This window comes from Tachypleus tridentatus, chromosome 13, assembly GCF_004210375.1.
Source record: "Tachypleus tridentatus isolate NWPU-2018 chromosome 13, ASM421037v1, whole genome shotgun sequence".
NCBI lineage: Eukaryota > Metazoa > Arthropoda > Merostomata > Xiphosura > Limulidae > Tachypleus > Tachypleus tridentatus.
Window position 1 is genome coordinate 193,769,105 of NC_134837.1, and position 21,045 is coordinate 193,790,149.

Here is a 21,045-nt window from a genome sequence, read left to right on the forward strand (position 1 = left end):
CACGAGAAAGTTTGCTGAAAATGAATCTGCCACTCATACAAGTTACAAAATAGTGCATAGGATGGCAGAGCGAGGAAAACCTTTCACTGAAGGGAACTTCATCAAAGGGTGTATGATTGAAACAGCAAATGAGCTGTGTCCTGAAAAAGCCAATTTCTTTGAAAGTATCAGCCTTTCAGGAACTTCAGTTGTATGGAGAGCAGAAAAACTTGGAGAGAACATCGCATTACAGATATGCCAAAAAGCTAGAAACTTCCTATGGTATTCTCTGGCACTGGATGAGTCTACTGATCTCTTGAGTACGTCACAACTTCTTGTGTTCATTTGTGGAGTTAATTTGGACTTTCAAATCACAGAAGAGTTGGCATCAGTTTGCAGCATGCACAGAACAACTGGAGAAGACATTTCCATGGAAATGCATAAAACTTTGCAAGACTATAACCTTCAGTGGAATCAGCTTAGAGGTGTAACAGTTGATAGAGGAAAAAACATGGCTGGAGTAAAGAAGGGTCTGATGAGGCTGATCAGGAAACAGTTGGAAGATCTTCAACTCCCAAGCACTCTGTTCATACACTGCCATCATACATCAGCAAGCACTCTGCGGAAAAGACTTTGATACTTCTTGCATACTGAAACAAGTCATTTCTGCAGTGAATTTCATTCGGGGTCATGCACTTAATCATCGCCAGTTCAAGGCGTTTCTTTAAGAAATTAATTCAGATTTCTGTGACTCGCCTTATCACACGGTGGTGAGGTGGCTCAGCTGTGGTAAAGTCTTGTCTCATTTTTATGAGCTGAGAAGAGAAATAGATATATTTCTTATCGAGAAAGATAGAGCCGATCCACTTCTATCGGATCCAACCTGGTTGTCACAGTTGTCATTTTTGGTTGACATCACATCCCACATGAATGAATTGAACTTGAAACTTCAGGGGAAGAATAACCTTGTCTGTGATCTTTATAGAATCATAAAAGGATTTTAGAGAAAGCAGTCGTTGTTTGAAGCACATTAGGAAGGAGGAAACCTCTCTCATTTTCAGTGTTTCAATGAGTTTCATGCTGGAATCACAGAAGATGTCAACCTGGAGTTTCAGAAAAAGATTACTGGTGATTTAAATAAACATTTTTTAAAGAGATTTTCAGATCTCGACAGAATCAAAAGTGACATTCTCCTTTTTCAGAATCCTTTTGATTGTGTCATTGATGATGTGCCAGTGGAACTTCAGCTGGAGGTCATCGATTTGCAAGGAAATGACTTGTTGAAAGCAAAACACAGAGAGGGGCAACTTATTGAATTTTACAGCTGCATACCTGAAGATGATTTTCCAAAGCTGAAGCAGTTCGCGTCTGGTATGGCATCAGTGTTCGGAACAACTTATGTCTGTAAACAAGCATTTTCAAAAATGAAGTGTGTGAAGTCTGTACATCAATCAAAGTTGACTGATGAACATTTGAAAGCAATTCTAATGATCTGATGCAGCATTTCAAAACCAAACATTAATGATATTTTGAAAGCCAAATGCCAATTTCATAAATCTCACTAACGTTTTTGTGACTTAGTGAAATTCAGGTATGTACTCACTATGTGCGATGTGACAATTGTTTTTGCTAATGTCACCTTCTTTGATAACCTTTTGGTAAATAAAAATGTTGGTTGTATTTCTGTTTGTTTTTTTATTATATGTGTGTATTGCATGCTACTCCCACATTGCTAATGTGGCATCCTAAACTTAGTGTTAAGTCTTTTACAGAGAGCTTTCATTCTATCTTATGAGTATTGAACATAATGATCATGTGGCCTGTGCTTCTCATTTCCCAAGTAATCTGGCCCCTGTGAAAAAAGTTTGGTGACCCCTGGTGAACACTAAACTAATCTTGTTTTTTTCTCTCATACATGAAGAAGTATTGGTTAGTAACAGCTACGATGAAACACAATGCTGATCTTATATGTCTCTGTAACAATATTAACCACATTTAAGTTTTGTGTAAATAAAAATTGTTTAATTATAAAACATTTTCCTTCCTCACCCACTAACAGAATATGAAAAATATTTAAAGCACAGTACTTCTTGTGATGATACTAAAATCACATTTAAGCCTAATATTAATGATGGGCCAATTCCAACTAAGCTATCTATACCAGCTCAACATGTTTGCTACATGATAAAAAAAACAAAAACAAAAAAACAGTTGTTTTACTTGTTAAGACAACAAGTCAATGAAACATAAATATGTTCTGAAATTAGATTATTAAAGGGAAGGAATATTAGCAAACTTTAAAAAAAGATTAACTCCTCTTTATGGTAAAACTTACTGCAAAACCTCTGAAGACATTGGAACCCCAACTGTTGTATTAAAAACTTACAAATAGAACAACACAAACATTAGTATAATTTTCACGATCAGCATCCAACTATATATCGTAACTTTCAGTAGACTTACCTTACGAATTTTATTGTCATCAAATCCAATCCATCCAACACCGGTTGGTGTAAGCTCGAATTCCTGACTGCAAAACTTTATGTTCTGAAAAATTAATAAAAATGGATCAAAACAAAATGAGCATCCCAATAAGAGAATATAAATGTTATTTAAATTAAATGAGTTATAAATATGAAATTTTAGGGTTGTAGCCTTCAGTCTTAAGTGCAGTTGTCAAATCATAATGCTCCCAATAAACACAATTTTCTTACTGGTGTTAAAATGGACAAGAACAAATTACAGCTCAAATGCATTAAAAAAAAATCTTAAATTTTATTATTATTATTATACATTCAGCTTATAACTGTTCAACCAATTAAGAAGCAACTTAAAACACCACAGTGTAAAGCAAATATATGTAATCAAGCCAACTGAAAGGGTCTAACTAAATCTGTGTACAATATATATTGTACAAAAAAGAAATGCAGTTTCAACTTTACATAAAATAAAGTCAAGAAAAATCATTTTTGCAAATGCCATAATATCAAATTCAAATTTAACATGAAATTTGAAATTATGAAAAGAAATGCAATATTTTTGTTAGGATTATTTGAATAGTAAGTGTCTTGGGCATCCAGGATCCCATTTAAATAATAGTAACAAACACAAAACCACAATCTTTTTCTTCATAATATCATTTTAACATTATCTATGATGTGATGTTCATTTCCATTTTGATTGTTCAACTGTTTTTAAGAAAAACTGAGCATTTAATATTCTCTCCTTCATGGCTGTTATTCAAAATGGAATGCAATGTTTGACACTTACCATTTAACATTTTTAAAGGTTCATTTCTTCTTAAAATTTCTGAAAAAATATGTAAAAAGCAGCTAATTAAAAACATCAAATAAAACACACAGATAAAGAAATATATATCATGTTTTCCAAAATCATACAGAATTATTCAAAAACTGCCAGAACATTAAAGTTAGTAACTGTTATAGTTTAGTCTAATGTAAATTATTCTATTGATTTTTTTTCTTATAATAAATGATACATTATAAAATCATATCCATAAAACTTAATATCATATTTATGGTACCAAAGAAAGGACACTTAGCTAAAAATGTTGGCTCCCCCAACATATATATATATCATTGTTTTACCATTTTCTGTATAATATTCAGTGTGGTTCTATCATAACACTTTTCCCTCAAAAATTAACTTGATCCCACACATAAATTAGTGAAAGAGAGCTAACTTTGGTTGAGGGAGAGATTTTGTGTTAAAAAAAAAAGTCAGAGGCATTAATATGACAGGGATCAGGTGTAAAAATTTGGAATTTATCCACTTTCTGAAACTTATATATGAATGTAATAGCGTACGATGAGATATGAAAATCATATTTGATAATTTTCAAATCAGATTCCAACTGACTAGGTTGATGATTGGCCATGTCATCAGCAGAAACTACAAAGTTAACGACAGTACTTTTTGTTATGTAACCAGCATATCTGTTGCTTAAACCTTCTAAAATGTAAAATATCAATAGGGAAACAATATCAATAAGCTTTGTTTTAAAATAAAATATTTACATTACAAAATACATCTTTTTTAAAAATGACTTTACATGTTTTGGTAACTTCTACTTTCATCATCTAGAGAAAAAAATCAGCATAAACAGTCTGTTTAATCCACATAAACAGCATGTTTTTATGCATGAATGATCAGACTCACTGTAACTCATCAGGGTGATATGAATATTGCAGAATATCAGCAAAAATTACACAGTTAATGACAAGGATTATGTACCTCAATTGTGTTGAAAACCCTGATCCTTTTGGATGAGGGAGAAAATGGGAAATGAAGTATCATCCAGAGGATTCAGTGCTTCCAAGATTTTAAAAAAAGTCCATAACCATCCTTGTCATCAAACTACTGTTTCAAAATAACAAACATCAAAACAGAAATTATCATCATTATAGTTTTAAGAAATAAAAAATGAAGCTTGTGTTTGAATGTGGGTACCTTTGTCTGGTAGTCCATTACAAAGGAGAAGTTAAAATATCAATGGTTAAGTTGTTGGAGAAATTACCAAACAAAAATTAGTTTATATTATGTAATGAATTTAATATTATATCTTTATTTCAATATCTGTGTTTGTTTCAGTTTAGTATATATTCAGGAATGCATGTAACTTCTATTGTTATGTTTGTATTGTAAAAGTTCTGTCTGTTCTCTAAATTTCTAAAAGATTTGAGTATACAAATCAACAATATGTTTTACACTGTTTCTAACTGAATTTTTGAGAACTTTGCCTAGTTTATAAATCAACGTACCAAGAGATAGTTTTCAAAATACTGTTGGTTTGCTACACTATAAAACTCATGACAAATACTTATTAATCATAAAACAATACATATTTGACCAAGAACATTTATAGATTTCATACATTACAAACTGCTTAACTTCAGACACTAATATTTCTACAAAAACATTACGTATGTTTATCTGTGAAAATCTTGTATGTAAGTAGCAAAATATAGCTTACTCACTAAGTGAACTGTACCAATACAAACACAGAATTCATTCATCTTGAACAGTTGATAAATTATTCAGTTACAAAGTAGATAGTACACTCAGTACTGTTTGTAAGCTTGTACAACTTTTGTATATAAATCATTATTTGTAATAACCATCATAAGTTGTGTTGCTGTTTACTAAAATTTTTATGTTAAGAAAGAAAACTGTGTGTATCAATCTTGTTGACAAATATCATATCATATATTTGACACATATTGACATTCAATTAACTTCCAAATTAAAATTTCTGGGTATTTGAAATCGTAATATGTAACATAACACTGGGGAACACTTTTTCAGTAACTTTGAGTTGCATTGGATATTTTAACTGATTCTGAAGGTGTTTTAGGCACTGATTTCAAATCTGAAATTAGTTTTTCTCTACAAGCTCTAGTTTGTATGCAATTTGAGGTTAATGAAATTGTACAAATGTGAACTTGTGTAAACCATGTATAAGCATTTTCACGTCCATATATATAGATAGCTTCTAATATTTTGATCATTCTTCTTTTGTTTCAGATCAAACATGGCTTCCAAAAATAGATATCATTGCAGAAACAAGCCTGATGCCTTCTGCTACATATGTGGATGCTACACACTCAATCGTCAGAGACGTAACATATCCTCGTTCGTCAAGCGTGCCTACAAGGCATATTTTGAAGTTCATCTTGGTGATCAAGACAAGCAATGGGCTCCTCATGTTGTGTGCCACAATTGTGAGGAAATGCTTCGAGACTGGACTAAAGGAAAACGCAATGGTCTGCCTTTTGGTGTTCCAATGATTTGGCACGAACCCACCAACCATGTAACTGACTGTTATTTCTGCATGGTAAACACAACAGGTGTTGGGAAGAAAAACCGACATAAGATTACGTATCCGAACATTCCCTCAGCTATTCGGCCTGCTCCGCACTCTGAAGAAGTTCCTGTTCCAGTTTTCAAAGGCTTGCCTTCATTGGACGAAAAAGACATTGAACATGATACAAACGAACAAGACAGCTGTGACAGTGAATTGTCAGAAAAGTGTACACAATCGGAGAACTGTTCTTCAGATACTGAACCTTTCCCCGTCCCCAAGCCTCTTCCCCAGGCTGAACTGAATGATTTAGTGCGGTATTTAGGTCTTTCAAAGAAAGCAGCAGAGTTTTTGGCATCAAGATTACAAGGCAGAAATCTTGTTGATCACTCTGTTAAAGTATCATATTTCAGAAAGCGTGACCAGCTTTTTGTGACCTTCTTTTCAGAAGACAGACAGTTTGTTTACTGCCATGACATCCAAGGGCTTCTCAAAGAACTGGGTGTACCTTACTATAGTCATGCTGAATGGAGACTCTTTTTAGACAGTTCAAAACGCAGTCTAAAGTGTGTTCTTTACATAATGGGAATGTTTATGGAGCAGTACCTGTCGGTCACTCAGTGCATTTTTGGGAAGACTATGATGATATGAGAATGGTCATGGACTTATTAAAATATCATGAGCACAATTGGATCATTTGTGTAGACTTAAAGATGGTCAACTTTCTTCTTGGACAACAGAAAGGTTTCACCAGGTTTCCATGTTTCCTCTGTATGTGGGACAGCCGAGCACGAGACAGACATTGGGTCTAGAAGGACTGGCCTATTCATGACACCCTTGAAGCAGGCATGCCAAATATCATACAAGACCCAATTGTAAGCAGAGATAAGATCATCTTTCCTCCTCTTCACATCAAATTAGGTTTGATGAAGCAATTTGTCAAGGCACTGGAAACCGAAGGTGAATGTTTCCAACACATCATCACAGCTTTACCAGGGTTATCATTTGAGAAGATCAAAGCAGTCGTGTTTGATGGCCCACAGATTCGAACCCTAATTCGTGATGATCAGTTTGTTGCTAAGATGACCGCTTTAGAAAAGGCAGCATGGTTATCCTTTGTGGCAGTCGTTCAGAACTTCCTTGGAAACAATAAAGTGGAGAACTACAGTGAACTTGTGAACAGAATGCTCTCTCGCTTTTCGTGATCTCGGGTGCAACATGAGCATCAAGCTTCATTTTTTGAACAGCCACCTTGATAAGTTCCCTGACAACCTGGGGGCTGTGAGTGACGAACAAGGAGAACGATTCCACCAAGACCTAAAGGTCATGGAAGAACGCTACCAAGGGCGCTGGGACAAAAGTATGATGGCTGACTACTGCTGGAGCATTAAACGAGATTGTCCAGATGAAGTGTACAAACGCAAAAGTTACAAACGCAAATTCCTACCTGAATAAAATACACAAACGAATTGATAAGCTATTCCTATAATTTCCTATAATAACGAAAAATTAAAAAATAAATAAAAATGTCAAATTGCATAAAATCTGTAGCTTGCAGACAAAAACCGACTTCAGATTTGAAATCAACACACTCAAATTGACTATAGAAAGGTCTTTTTTTTAAATGCAACAAAATGAGTGTTCCCCAGTGTAATAAATTGGAGACTCACCCGAGATAAGTTATAACATGTAACAATTATTACTCATTTGACTGAATATACTTACCTATTGCTTCTTCTTTTGTTAGCAGATCTGACCTAAAATATGATCAAACATTAGCTTATCAGTCAGTCTAAATTATATATATCATATACTTCAGATATCTAACATTTTTATAATGAAAAAATATTTAAACCGAATACATTATTTTGTGAGGTAAGCATCACAAAATATTGCATTAAATAAAGCCAATTATGTTTTCTTGAGTAACAGGTCATTTTTATTTTTTTAACAATGACTACAATTCTCTATATTGTACTAAAAACTTTAAACTCACAATGAACTTCCATTTTTTTTTGGCACATTATCCACATAGGATTGTCACCTGAATAACAGATCTGGACTTTTGAGCCACTCATATTATCAACTGTTGAAAGTTCACGAGATCTTTTTCTTATGGCACCTTAATTCAAGCTGTGGTAGCCATCAACTTTTATTATAAACTAAAGAGGAATGAACCATAGCACTCAACAAAACATCTAAGGGTTTAACCAATTACTATCATCTCGCAGACTCAAATTAATGGTGGCTCACTTGAAAAATGGCAGTTCTTTGCCAATCACTTACAGAAATTACTTAGATATTCAACAATTAAAAATGGCAGTGTTTATTAGCAAATGAACTTCGGGTCTGCTATGCTTATTGTCCCTGCAGCTGAATAAGCATCTGAAAGAGTTTGAACATTTTAACTTAGTTTTGTTGTGAATAAATTAACATGCCACTTGTTATAATTATTGTGAAATACTTTTCTACTGTTAAGATACTCACAGTTGAAAAACGCTAAGAAAATCTTTTTTTTACATGCCCTCTTCACAGCCTATTTTAGCCCATCTCCTTTTATGAATCACTTCCAAGACCACATGATTTTCATATCTTTATTAATTACATAGGTATCACCTCTATAGTTTCAGAATAATGGTATATAGAAGCAAAATTACAAGTCATAATACGGCTAAACTAAGTGTTTAACAACAACACAACAAATGAAAATATAAATAATGACAAATTTAGCATGTGTATAAAGTAGACAGATTTATATTATCTCCATAACTCAAAAATATCTGCAGGTCAGTGTAGCAAAACAAACTCCTGAAAAAACTAAGTTACAGCAATGCAGTAAATGTAAATGTGTGTATGAAATGCCACAGAAATGCAAACTACTTTGCCATCTAGTGGCCCAAAATGAAAATACAAACAAAAAATGGTTTAACATGCCTAATATTTTTCCAGTCTTTAAAATATAACAATTAAGACAAAAACCATCTGTACAAAAAAATCCATCAATGTAATCTAGGTAAGAATATTCAGAATAGCTGTAAACTCCTGTAAAAATAAAAAAAACAGTTAGTTACAAGCACATCATTTATAGGAAAACCACACCTCTTCAATTAGCTTGTTTTCTTGTGCAACTTTCAGTGGTGTCTTTTAAGTTTAAAGTTATCACAAACATAGATTTTAAGTGTGGTAAAAAAACAAATGTGCTTACATATATCTGAAATCAATAGTTGATACTAATTTTTCAGGATCCTGCATAGAAAAAATATAAAATAATAATAAATAACTAGGACAAATTACTAAATATTAAAAAATAAAATATAATCTAATCACAAAATCTTTCATTCTTTCATTAATAAATAAGCCATTAGTAGATTTTGCTCACTTACACAATTATATTCATCAAAAATTTCTATGTAAAGAAACAAATTATTAAAATATTTCTTAATTTAATTATCTCATGAGTAAGTCGTTTAAAGAAATTACTTTCAATTAATTAAATAATTTTGTTATTCAAAGAGAATTTCAGTACAGAAAGATTAAAATATAACTTGAATAACAACATTTCGAGAAGTACAAATAGATTTTACATCATTAGACCACTTTAGGCCAGATTTGTATCTACAACTATAATTTTTTCTACTAAGCATTACTCATCTGTCATAAACACATTGTTTGTATTCTCAAGACGACTGATATGGGTATTAAAATTTTAATTGAAATAAAGTACAGAACATTTAAACCTTCTTAGATCATCTTCTATATTAACCTAACAATGACCTAAGAAGGTCAAAATGTTGTTCTGTACTTTATTTCAATTAAAGTTTTAATACCCATATCAGCTATCACGAGAATACATTTTTACTTCAAGTGGGTTTCTCATCATCATGAACACACTGTTTATAACAAAGAGTTACCAAACAAAAATTATCCAACCCATTTGAGTAGCCAAATATTTTTTTAAGAAATGTGCCATTAAAGTATTGTTGTAATCTTATATTGTGAGGTTTTTGTTTTACTTGTTGAACAATGTTTGAGGATAATTATTTCATAAATAATATTCTAACTCATCAATGGTCTGGGAACCAGAATCTGAGAATCATCGGTTAATGGTAATTATAAAAAAAATTATTTTCATTACTTAAAAGAAATGCAACTGTATTTGTTACTGCTCTTTGTTTTTTGTTCACACTTTTCAGAATGTTTTTGAAGTGACTTTGAACATTTCCTTTAAACACAGAACTAGGAAGTATAGACACAATTATCAGGACACAAAATGATTTCATGTCACGCAAGGTTGAATAAAAAATGAAGATAAAAGAGCTGGAATGACAAATTTAAAATACCATCACTAATAAGACAGTTACTACTTACTCATTCATAGTAAAAAAAAAGTTGAATATTAAAAAAAAATAGATTTATAGTGGCTACAGAAACAAAGTCTTTCTATTTTCAGGTTAGAAATAGTTGTTCATATGCATACATCACTTATGGAATCCCATTTTCTGATAATATACATTACATATAATATTTTTAACAAACTGAATTCTGATTCTTTAATCTGAAGTGTATAGAAATAAAATTATACTGGCAGCTCAGGTGGAATACACAAAATAGTATCATGGAATTCCATTCTGACAAAACTTTGGGTGCTAAGTGGTTCTCAAAGTTTTGTCAGCATACTACATATGAAATTGAGAATGAAAATACTATAGTCGTGATGGGTGTCCTAAGGTAGGGTATTTGAACTAAAGTAAAACATTCTTACAATTAATAAAAGAAAGATATATTTTAAATGAGATAAATTGCATGTTTTTTGCAAATATGGAAAAATAAATAGAAGAAATGTTGCATATGATAAAGAATGACTGTGGAAGGTGAATATACCTGAAAAGTTGGTAACAATAAGTTTGTAAACTCTTAAAACATTCCTGCTGTTCCTATCAACTGTGGGAAAACCAAAAATGTTATTTCTCATATATTATACATTAAATTAATGTCTTCAAATTAAATCCTCCACTCAAACATGGATGATATCTTCAATTATTAACGAAATCATTAACAAGTTCAATGCATGAGCTTGTCAGAAGCTAAAAGTAATTTCAAAGTAAACACAGATAACATAAACCTTATAAGATATGGAATGTATATATATATTTTTTTTTATTTGACGTACAAAGCAAAAACCTTTATATCACTGAAACATGAACACAAATTAGCATGAAACAATGGCTATTATTCAAATACACAACTCTGTACAGTCAATGTAGTTAAAAGAGGTGTCACAGACACTAGCAGAGAAAATGGAGGAGCACAATCATAAGGGATAGAAAACTGCTGGATTGAAATCTGAAACACATATCATAATCTCAATTTTATCAAAATGAGACTAAGATAAACACTCTACAGACAGTAATGCAGAGGAAAGTGAAATTAAATGTGCTCCAAGGTGTAAAGTGGCTAGAGTACAGTGGACCTTATGCAGCAGGGCAACTATAGTCAAAAACAGAGCAGTATTGGGAATGTAACATCCAATCTGTAGTAGTAGGAGGGTGCACACAGTCTTCACTTCAAGTTCAGTAGAATGGAAGTATATACTGTACAAACCGATCCACAAAACAGGCACATGTGCACCATCCATAATCAATCACATACATCTGGAAGCCTGACATCTGAATGACAGCAGTAAGAAAAGTGTCCTTGTGGGATGTCACACCATACTCCAACTCAACCTGATTAGCACCCCACAGTGCAACAGCAATCTCAGGCTGTTAAAACTCTATGAAGTGAAGTTTCAGAGGGAGAATCATTGCTTCCTTCAACATTATCACCCCTTGTCATATGTGATCATGAGGCAAATTGTGTGAGGACTTATGTTTATTGGTCTTGTTCTAATTCTAAAACTATTACCACGAACCTACATCCATGTGATGGTAGGATGAGGGATCCCAATCAAAGGGGTTAAATGCAATGTGATGGTCAACTCCAAAACATCATCATCTCCTTGGACAAAACCATACAGCACTGGAGTATGCCAAAAATTTCAAGATACCATTGCACAAAAGTGGATTGTTCCTTTAAGTCCTACTCAACTGCACCCTCCAGATAGTCACAGAAGTGAGGCACACCATTAACCCCAGATACCAAATGTATAGAAGTGAAACACATTTATTAACAGACTTGTGCAACATTTTCCCCTTGGAGGTGAATTGTCCTCATAAACAGATACGTGAAATCACCTTCCAGATAGTCACAGAAGCTGGGTGAAACATCAACTCTCAGAGCCCAATGTACCTAGATGGAGTGCATTTAGTGCTGTACATATGCAACCTCAGCACCTCAGACAGGATGGTATGGCATTGGAGCTCATCACAAACTTCTAGGTACCACCACATGGAAGTGGATTATTTCTCTACTCTAAACTGAATGGATGCTATGTATTTGTTTATTAGCTTTTGACAACATTCAGGAGAAAACCTCCATGTTACACCATTCCAACAGCTCAGAAATAGAAACTGTTAAAACTCCTATTCTACACAAGAAGAATGGGGGAGGGGAATGCAGTGGAGAGTCCAAAGGAATGCTAACACAAGAAACAGTACAACAGATGACCATGAAAACCCTATCTTGAAAAGTATACATCTGATTTACTCAGTTGAAAAAATGGCAGGATCCCATTTTGCTTTGTCCAAATACATCCATTTGACTAGTGTGGCCCAGATTTGACATATTAATGAAAAAAATATATCACAAGGAAAAAAAACCTACTAGCAATTTTATGGAACATGCCATTTCAAAAGTGAGTATTACTGGCCATGGGAATATTGTATTTTATGACAGCATCAAGATCATAAGGTGTGGATTTGTGATACATTAAATAAACCTGAAAAGACAACACTTGCCACAGAGTGAAATCCTGATGATAAAAAGAGAGACATTCCCCAACAATAAATTAGAATGTATGTATACAAATAACTTACCCAATCACAGTCACATCAAAGTTTGAAAGATGGCAAGAGATGAAAGAAGGTGCCCTGACAAAAAAGGAAAAGCCACACAATGCAATGAACATATGAGAAGTAGTCCACATGCTTGCTTGGAGAATTTACTCCAACAGATGATGGTGATAAGATGCCAGAGAAAAGATAAAATGTCTACTCTGATGTGAAAATACTTGTAGCTGATTTTGGGAAGAAGGATACAAGAAGGAATAAGTCAATCAAGTGTTGTAAGTGTTGAAAGAGAAAGGTTGGATGTTCTCATGGGATAAAAAAAAAGCAGGATCAAGAACAATGGAAGGAAACAGTGCAGGAAATGCAATAACTAAGCTCATATGCAGCATGTAGAAGCCTATCCTAATCAGATTGGGAATATAGGTGGGACATGGAAAAAAAGGAAATCAGCAAGAAGAAAGGATTATCTTCCAAAGCTGCTAAAGTATTGTGAAGAAAAGTTCAATCCAGATAAGAAAAGAACATATATGGAATGGTACAGAGTGCATAAGATATTAATGGCAAATATACGAGACTGATAACACCCATGGGCTAATAAAAATAGGAAGCAGGTCTTAAGGGACATGTGAAGCAAAGAAAAGGTAGACCAAGGTTCAAACAAAGATAGATTATGGCAGTGAAGAATCACAATGACTTCCCAATCTGGCAGGGCCACTAAAAGAGAACTCAAAGATCACTTAGGAAGAGCAATTGGAATAAGCTAAACTGAAAGCAACCCACCAAGACAACCTCGATATCTTTGCCAAGGATCTGATAAATGCCAGGCATGAAGACAGGGGGTAGGAAGGGGTGGATGAAATGCCACTAAGTATATGTATAAATGATGGAGTAAGAGGAAAAGGCAACAGAGGGGCAATACAGACTTGAAGTAGTTGAGTAAACCAAAATGTTGATAATCTATGGTCTTACTATATTGTCCAGAAACCTCCTGCTGATCAACCCATGCCCTCAAACATGTAGGAAAGCACTAGTGAAGAGTTGCAAATCTAGGCAAGGAGAAGGAAGCATTACACCCAATGATGGATAAGTCTTATTCAACCAAGAACACTGATTACTGATGAGGGAAGGGGGAAAGGTAATGGGAGAATCCAGAGGATTGCATGCAAACCCATGGGCATAAGTGCTTCCATAGCAGCCCACATCCCCAAAAGTGATAGTCTGTGAGCAATAAGAGGGGAAGCAGCCAGGCCACAAGGAACTGAAAGCTCCATTAAATGAAGTTGAGGAGGAGATGGTTGAGCCCGACTGAAGTGGGAGTTAAACAAAGAGATCATCAAGTCAACAAGACAATGAACAGGACACAGGAAAGACTTTTACAACTTGATAAGCCAATGCACTCGAACAGCTTCAGACAGAAGGAAATGAGTGTTACATGAAGCCTCAATTTCTGAATGATCTAACAGAAACCAGTTGTCCATGTATGATAAGTGCAACCCCCAAACATGTACAAATTAGGCAGAAGTTTTGACCCCCCTCCCAAAAAAAAAAATATGGAGATAAAGCAATCTCATAGAGCAAGATGCAAAACTGATGTACAACCCCATGATGGACAAACCAAAGATAATGTCTGAACTAAGGAGAAATAGGAACGTGTAAATAGACATTTGAGATATTCCCTTGGTTTTCCACAAACCCAGAGAAAAAGTTACATCTTGGTATGAGAAACAACTCCATTGTAAAACCTGAAAAATCCAGATATTGAATGAAGCAAGTCAGATCAGCTGCAGGATGCCAGTCCCCAGTTTTCTTGGGTCTCACAAACAACCTGGAATAAAAGCCCGATGAAGGATGATTAACAGGCTTGACAAATTTTTTATGATAAAAGAGTCTATACCACCTCAAACAGATCCTGACTGGTAGGAGAGCCCTGAGATAATGGAAAGAATATAGGTATGGGAGACAACAGAGATGGTAACAGGAATTGCATGACAAGTCCCTCAGACAAGACCTGAAGAATCTAATAATTGGTAGCAAATTACCACCAGATGAGAACAAAATCAGTCAAACAAGCCCCAACTGGACTGGACTGGAATCCACAATATAGTCAATGGTACTGTTGAGGATGATGAAACCTGCAGCGATAAATACAATAAACCTTGGAACCCCTTATGAGAAGAACAGTTAGAGAATGGAAGGGTGTCAGACATGAAACAAGGGGTTTCAAGGGACAAGGGTGAGACAAACGAGCAACCAAAGATTAAAGGATGAAATGTTGCATCTCAGATTTGCATGTGATGCCAAAGTTTCAGGAATATTCCCAGAAATGGACCAGTAGAGAAAAGGAGTCATCCACAATTCCTGAAGTAGACAGTAAACAAATCTGAAAGAAGATAGTGTCCCTTCCCAGACAATCTCAATAACAAAGAAACTGTGTGTGAAGAGACAGATCAGATGAAAATAATCACATCAATGTATAAGTGAGGAATGAAAAGTTGTTCCCTAAAATCTGGTAAAGCACTTCAGAAAGAAGGTGCATGGTGAACACACATTGCAGAAGAACTGTAAAAGTAAGAAGGTGGGAAGCTGGACCTGGGATAAATGAACAAAATTGTGAAGGTCAGCCCTTTTAAATTGGCAGAGTGATTAAAACTGCTGAGACTCTAGAAATGGGTAATCTTCCTTATGGTAAGCCAAGGCAAACTGACCTGTGGCACTTGGAGGGCAAAGCAAGGAAGTATCAGCTTGAAACTGAGAAACAATTTAAATTAAAATGCTCAACATGAATTCCAATTTCAGGAAGAAATGGAAAATCAAAATACTGGGAGGAAGGGTTGTCATGTAATAAGGAAGAAACAGAATTATAAGAAATTAAAAGAATGGATAAAATAAAAAAAAAACTCAGAAATCATGTCTAAAAATGCTAAATTATGACTGGAAGATTCCACAGGAAAGGCATGGCATAAGTAGGAGAAAAAAGGTTATCAAAATTTGATTAATTAACAGGCTCCACATAGGGTATATAAAATGACAAAATACAGTCTTACTGAAAACAAACACTTGAAATGTATTTTGGAGGTTTTAGAGATCACACAAATATTTGAGATTTTTGGAATGAAGAATAATTTATTAATCATAGCATGAAATCATTTTGCACTCAGGCTAGTAACCAAACAGACCAATATTTTCACAAACAAATTTTTAGTAAAATATTCATGATGTTAAAAAAAAAACCAGGTTCAAGAATAATAGTGATGGACCTTTCAAAATCTGTTGGATTACAGGTTTTTATTTTATCTTTAGTAATAAATATTTCATTGAAAAATCTTATTTGTTGTGTACAAAAAAACTACTAATATTTACTAAAAGCTAACAAAATTTGTTTTGAGAGTATTTATGATCAATGGCATACAATAAAAATAACCAGTATAAAAAATTTATAATTAAGCTGACCTTTTTAAAACTGTTTTCCAGAGGGTTTTATTTTATATATCTAAGAAATCTGAAATGTGTTTTATATTCTTTTAGATGTTTCTCTTTACAATTCTTTTTTGAAATTTCTTTTGCCCAATCAGTTACTTAAGCTGACCTGACCTAATCTGCACAAAGCAAAACTTGTTAGCAAAACTAAAAGTGAGTGAAAATTATTTACCTGAGCCTACCTCAGATTGTTTCATAAAAATATCTCCTTTCCTTCCATAATTCATTCCAAAATCAGGGTTGTAATTGTAGGAGTTGTTTATAAACACTCATAATGACAAGAAACCCACTTGAAATAAAAATATATCTCAAGACAGTTCTTTGTTAACGTTAAGATGATTTAAGGTTGAATGTTGCTCTCAGCTTTATTTTGGTAAAATTGTTAATACCCATACCAGCCATTCTCAGATACATGTTCACAAACATCTATTCTCATGGCAACACATCATCAAGCTAAAATCTGGAATAAAGTTATCAATGCTATATACATATATATATGTAAATATTTGCTAAAATGAGAGCCTTACTGGTTTCTCACATTCCAAATAACACAAAAAGAGCTTTGTTGTTTGTTTGGCTCAGTAACCTATGATTTCATAAAATTAAAATATAATTAACTGCATCACATCATGACAACCAAAGTTGAGAACACCAACTGGCTACAGAATCTATAAACCTATACTTGTAACCATTTTATGAGAACAAATGAGCACCACTGTGGTCAAAACTATTATTTCCATCAAACTGCTATTTATGCTGTATTATATAAGAAAAAAATAAGGAAATTCACAAACATTAACAATTTTGTTCAAAGCACTCTCTAAAATCAACTATAAATCATTAGTGGAAACTTAAAACATTTTTCTATGTGTAAAACTAAGTAAAACTTTTATGATGGAATACATTTCAACACTGAAGATTTATTTTTAAACATATGGAGAAATGGCTACAAGTTATAATTATATAAGTTCTTTTATTCACTGTTGCAAATTTGTCTCAAGATAGATTGCATCCACCCAGATGTGAAAGAATTAATTAAGAAACAAGTAATTTAAAACTGGGAATCTATTATCCATGCACTGCTACAGGTAATAACTGAATCACTTTCAGCATGCATTTATAACTGGTCTTAGTGCATCTACAACCCACAAATTCATTAACATATATCACTGGAAACTGCTGCTATTGTAAAAATAAAAATGTTAAGGTGACTTAATCAGCCCAAAAATTAGTTTGGATATAAGCAATTATCCTAACAAGAAAATGACTGATTACATGAAACAGCATGCAATAATGATTTAACACCAGAATGTGGAAACACAGAACAGGCCTAGTAATGCCTTTTAAAAAAATTTAGTACTTGTCACAACAATTGCTATATAAAATGTACATGTATCTCTACATAAAAATGCTTTAATATACAAAAAGTAAAAGCTATTTGATATATTAATGGCTCTGGTAGATTGTCATGACAAAAACCACAAACTACCACAAACCTTCAGGATTATCAGTACTTACTAAACATACTACAAAGTTAAATGAAATATGAGTGTTTCAAACCATATCAACAAGCAACTTCCAAAGTGTCTTGCACTCCCTTTTAGCCCACAAGTCCCAGAGAGCATTCACAATGGCTGCAGTGGCTAGATGAATCACCCCTTTTTCTGGTCCAATCTGATACAATGTAATAACATGGCTGTTTCAAACATAACAGAAAAGTGTCTTTACAAATCTAGTTAGAAAATTCATTTTGTGGACAGTAGGTGAAAATGTTACAGTTTTGCATAGTTATGTAAGTGAAAAGATAAGTTAATAATTTTTAAATTTTTCACTATCAGCACCTAATCTTGTGATCTTTCACTTCTCTCATAGTAATCAGATTGTGAAGTCAAGAAAATGCTGTGAAAAATGATTTCAATTACCTGAATTCATTTAATCTTTAAAATTAAATATCATACAAATTTATTGATGACCTCCACCAAAACAGTAAATTCATTCTAAATATACTATCTCTAAAGACTTATGATTTTGATCAATATTTTAGTTTGATCATTATTCAGATATGAATGATATATTATGACAAGAAATTGTACACTTATGTGTTTGGAATATGCAAGAAAAAAACAATTCACCTATTACATAGTTCTCTCATAATCCATCAGTGAAATTTTCTAAACTATTTCACTATCAAGAAACAAAACAAGATTTCTATTCACAGCTTTCTATGTTAATTCTGTTTCACAACATATTTACTATCCATACATACTGTATTAGAAAAACAGCCTAATACAACTTAATATTTTTATATTACACCTTAATAATAAATTTAATTCTACTGACAGTATTTAAGTTTAATTACTTAAAGAGTATTTATATTTCATTATGATGTAAAAACATGTTTATTATTATTTTCTGTAGTGAATATTGGTATATATAAGATATTTTAAAACTAGAAATAAATGACCTTATAACATTAAATTGTTTTTTCTTTAACTGGACATACATTGTTTCACTTTATACCTTCTATAGGAATGTTCCATTAAAACAAAAATTATAACCAACAATACAAGGCTTCAAATGTTTCAATTAATAAACTATAATTTAATCTACAATGTACACTTCTTTACTGTGCATAAGATGTATTTAGTAGTACATTTTATTGTTAAAATAATTAACTATAATAAATAAAGTTCTATCAAAGTTACAGATTTAAATAACAAAGAGACAGGATGAAAAAATAATATAATAAAAAGTATAGGTGCCATTCTTTGTCCTTATTACTCTGTGGTTGATGAGAAAAGCTTCTTTCAATTTTCTGTCAGTGTACTAGGTGGCTTTGGTGAATATTCCTAAGTGAAACAGTGGTTTCAAGTTGTGTGTTACTTGAGCATCATTATTACAAAGTAATCTGCAAATGAGCTTCTTCATGTTGTTTACAAAGAGTCAGTATGTTCTCTGTTCTGTTCTAGTGTGTAGGTTCTTCTGGATTCTTTAATGTATTAATGTATGATGACAGATGCAAGTTGGTAAACAACACTGAACTGCAAGCATATTTTTGTAAGATAGCAGGTTTTATTACATTGTAGAAAGTATACTAAGATTTTTACGTTTGGTTTTTGGGATTAAACCTGGCGGTTCCATAATTTTAATTAGCAGTTCAGATTTTTGGACAATAGTTTTTATTTTCTTATAGCTATAATTTTCCAATGCAGAAAATGTATTTTCAATATATACCTCCAATAATAAGATTAACTGTCCTCTACATGCAATTTTTTTCTTTAGATATGCCATAAGCTCTCCTTTCACTGGAATTAGTATATTCCAATATGTCTCTCATGCAAATCATCAGATGTCATCCATCAACAAACAGTACCACAGAATGCTCATATGATAAATGTGACTCCCTCTACACTCCTTTACCAAACCTTCACTTCAAAGTTTGGCAAAAGATATGAACACCAAAGAAGCAGGAAGGAAGGTGGAAGTACAACATGAGATTAGTACCTATCAAAAATACATTTTCAGTGAAGGAAAATTATAACTTCCAATATGGTACTTCCATCCTCTCATAAGATCAGTTAGGATTCTGCATTAAAAATGAGCAGGGATGGTGTGAGGGAATAACATAAGCACCCCTGAAAGCATCCAAAGAATACCCCTGACCATGAGAGAAAGAGATCAGGAGATCAAAGAGAGGAACTGCACCACTATTGAACCAGGTATACTTTTTGCTCATGTGTATAATTTGTAAAACACAAGGACAGACACTAAAAGGTGTAGATTGGCTAGGGTACATTGGACCATACTTGGCAAGTCAATTATGTTCAAAACCACCTCTACAGGGCATTGACATCCATGTGAGGGTAGGATGAGAATTCTACTATCTTAACCTCCAACCCAATAATCAGGAATAGAAAATCTCTTGTCAATCAAATGATTCAGAGTGAATTGGATGTTGAGGTTTATCTAACTGAGAAAGTCTAAACTTTTGATTAAAGAAGGAAGACCATGGTTCCATAGTCCAAAAATGTCCAGTGCCACTGTTTTCAAAAATGCATAAACATCACAGCATAGATAGCAGCAACTATTGTTACCCATTCAGACACCACTTAGTTGGAAATGTAATTTCTTGCCTAAACAAAAATATCCATTGTGAAGGATGAAATGTAAGGTTTTTCTAACAGTGTCTATTTTCAGTCCATACATCTCCAAATATTTATGTGATTTAATAATGAATTTGCACACTATATTGATTTGCAACAGCATGTGTTGTGCATTATTTAAGAGTACTGAAACAATTTTCTAACAGCACCAAAATTGTATGCATAAGCCAGGAAAGACTTTCAATGACACAGCATATGCTCAAACTAAGAATCTTAGTAGCAATATCCAAAGTTCTTTTGGTAAACCACATAATTCTGAGATGTGGTTATAAGAGGGTTTACATTTATCCAATAGCTTCTTCAGGAGGTTACTTGTTTTTGTAAGTTAATAGATAATCTCTTTAGTTTTTATTTCAATTTTTTTTTTTTTGGTGGAAGCACTGCCGAGTATTTATTCCCATCTTTAATGTGACCAAATATTTTTTGTTCATAAATTACAAAACCTTTATATTTGTCTAATTCTTTAGTGATAATGATATTTTTTATGTTTTTAAGGGCTAGCTGTTTTTGAGAACTTGTGTTAGGCTTGGCTTGATGATTTCTATATTTTTGTAAAAAAGGTTTCTTGAAATAGGTGTCATACATGCACATGATGAGTGTATGTTGATACAATATTCTTTTACTTGCAGTTTTTATAAATATTTTCCTACTAATTTGA

General features: G+C 33.1%; 1 protein-coding gene across 1 annotated transcript in view; it reads right to left on the reverse strand.

The window, feature by feature from the left end:
* The window catches only part of LOC143238186 (mitochondrial enolase superfamily member 1-like), a 64,088-nt gene that overhangs the window by 22,394 nt on the left and 20,649 nt on the right, over nt 1–21,045 (reverse strand). The window contains 6 exon segments of the mRNA XM_076478195.1: nt 2,443–2,478; nt 2,480–2,526; nt 3,250–3,288; nt 7,526–7,557; nt 9,006–9,046; nt 17,785–17,898. Coding sequence (XP_076334310.1) covers nt 2,443–2,478; nt 2,480–2,526; nt 3,250–3,288; nt 7,526–7,557; nt 9,006–9,046; nt 17,785–17,898 — 309 coding nt within the window.